Genomic DNA, 687 nt, shown 5'->3' with positions numbered 1-687 from the left:
AAGGGTGCTACAGCTGAACGACATATATAAAAGTCCTCCTCTGAAGTGTCAGGGAGATGAGGAATTCGTTGGGTAAGATAATACGCTGACGTGTAGAAACATGGTGAAAACTAATGGGAGATCAGATTATAATCAGTAACAGAAACCGGTGAGCTTCAGCTGATTGAATGCGTGTCCCTGCAAAGAAGCAACAACAGGGCTCTAGCCTCACAGTTAGAGGACGTGCGCCAGTCCAGTTGTGCTTGGAATTTCTTCCACGACCTTATTATGTTGAGAACATCAGTAAGAGCGGAATGATCTAAGCCAAGCAAAATTACCGTAGAAACACTCACCTCGGAAACCAGCGTCACTGCTAAACTGAGAAGAAGGACGATGGACTCCTTCACGGACGGAAACATCAGTTGGAGCAAAGAGAAGCCGCAAACAGCTTCCCGAGAGTCAGTTTCGAGCTCCTTGTTATCCTTGCCGACCGACCGCAGGGAATATTCGTCCGTCTGCGGTGTACTTCCAGTAGAGGTTACAAATCGGTTAATATAGTAGCAACTGCAAAGGACATAGACAGTAAACCCCCCTAGTTGATCGTTAGCAGATATGGCAAATTCGAGGTACGGTCAAAAAGTAACGATGGAGGTTAATTATACCAAACGATGAAGAGCCGGCAAGGTAGGTGCAGTCCCCAAGTTTCCA

General features: G+C 46.4%; 1 protein-coding gene across 1 annotated transcript; it reads right to left on the bottom strand.

Moving 5' to 3' along the window:
* Positions 1–333: 333 nt before the first annotated feature.
* T265_16195 (hypothetical protein) lies at positions 334–543 on the bottom strand (the record flags this gene model as incomplete). Its single annotated transcript, XM_009179746.1, has 1 exon — positions 334–543. A coding segment is annotated over one exon (207 nt), but the record flags the coding sequence as incomplete, so codon positions are not given.
* Positions 544–687: the final 144 nt, after the last annotated feature.

The sequence above is a fragment of the Opisthorchis viverrini genome (genome assembly GCF_000715545.1).
Source record: "Opisthorchis viverrini unplaced genomic scaffold opera_v5_7054, whole genome shotgun sequence".
Taxonomy (NCBI): Eukaryota; Metazoa; Platyhelminthes; class Trematoda; order Opisthorchiida; family Opisthorchiidae; genus Opisthorchis; species Opisthorchis viverrini.
Note: the sequence above shows the minus strand (reverse complement) of the source record. Positions and strands in the feature narration are given on the sequence as shown.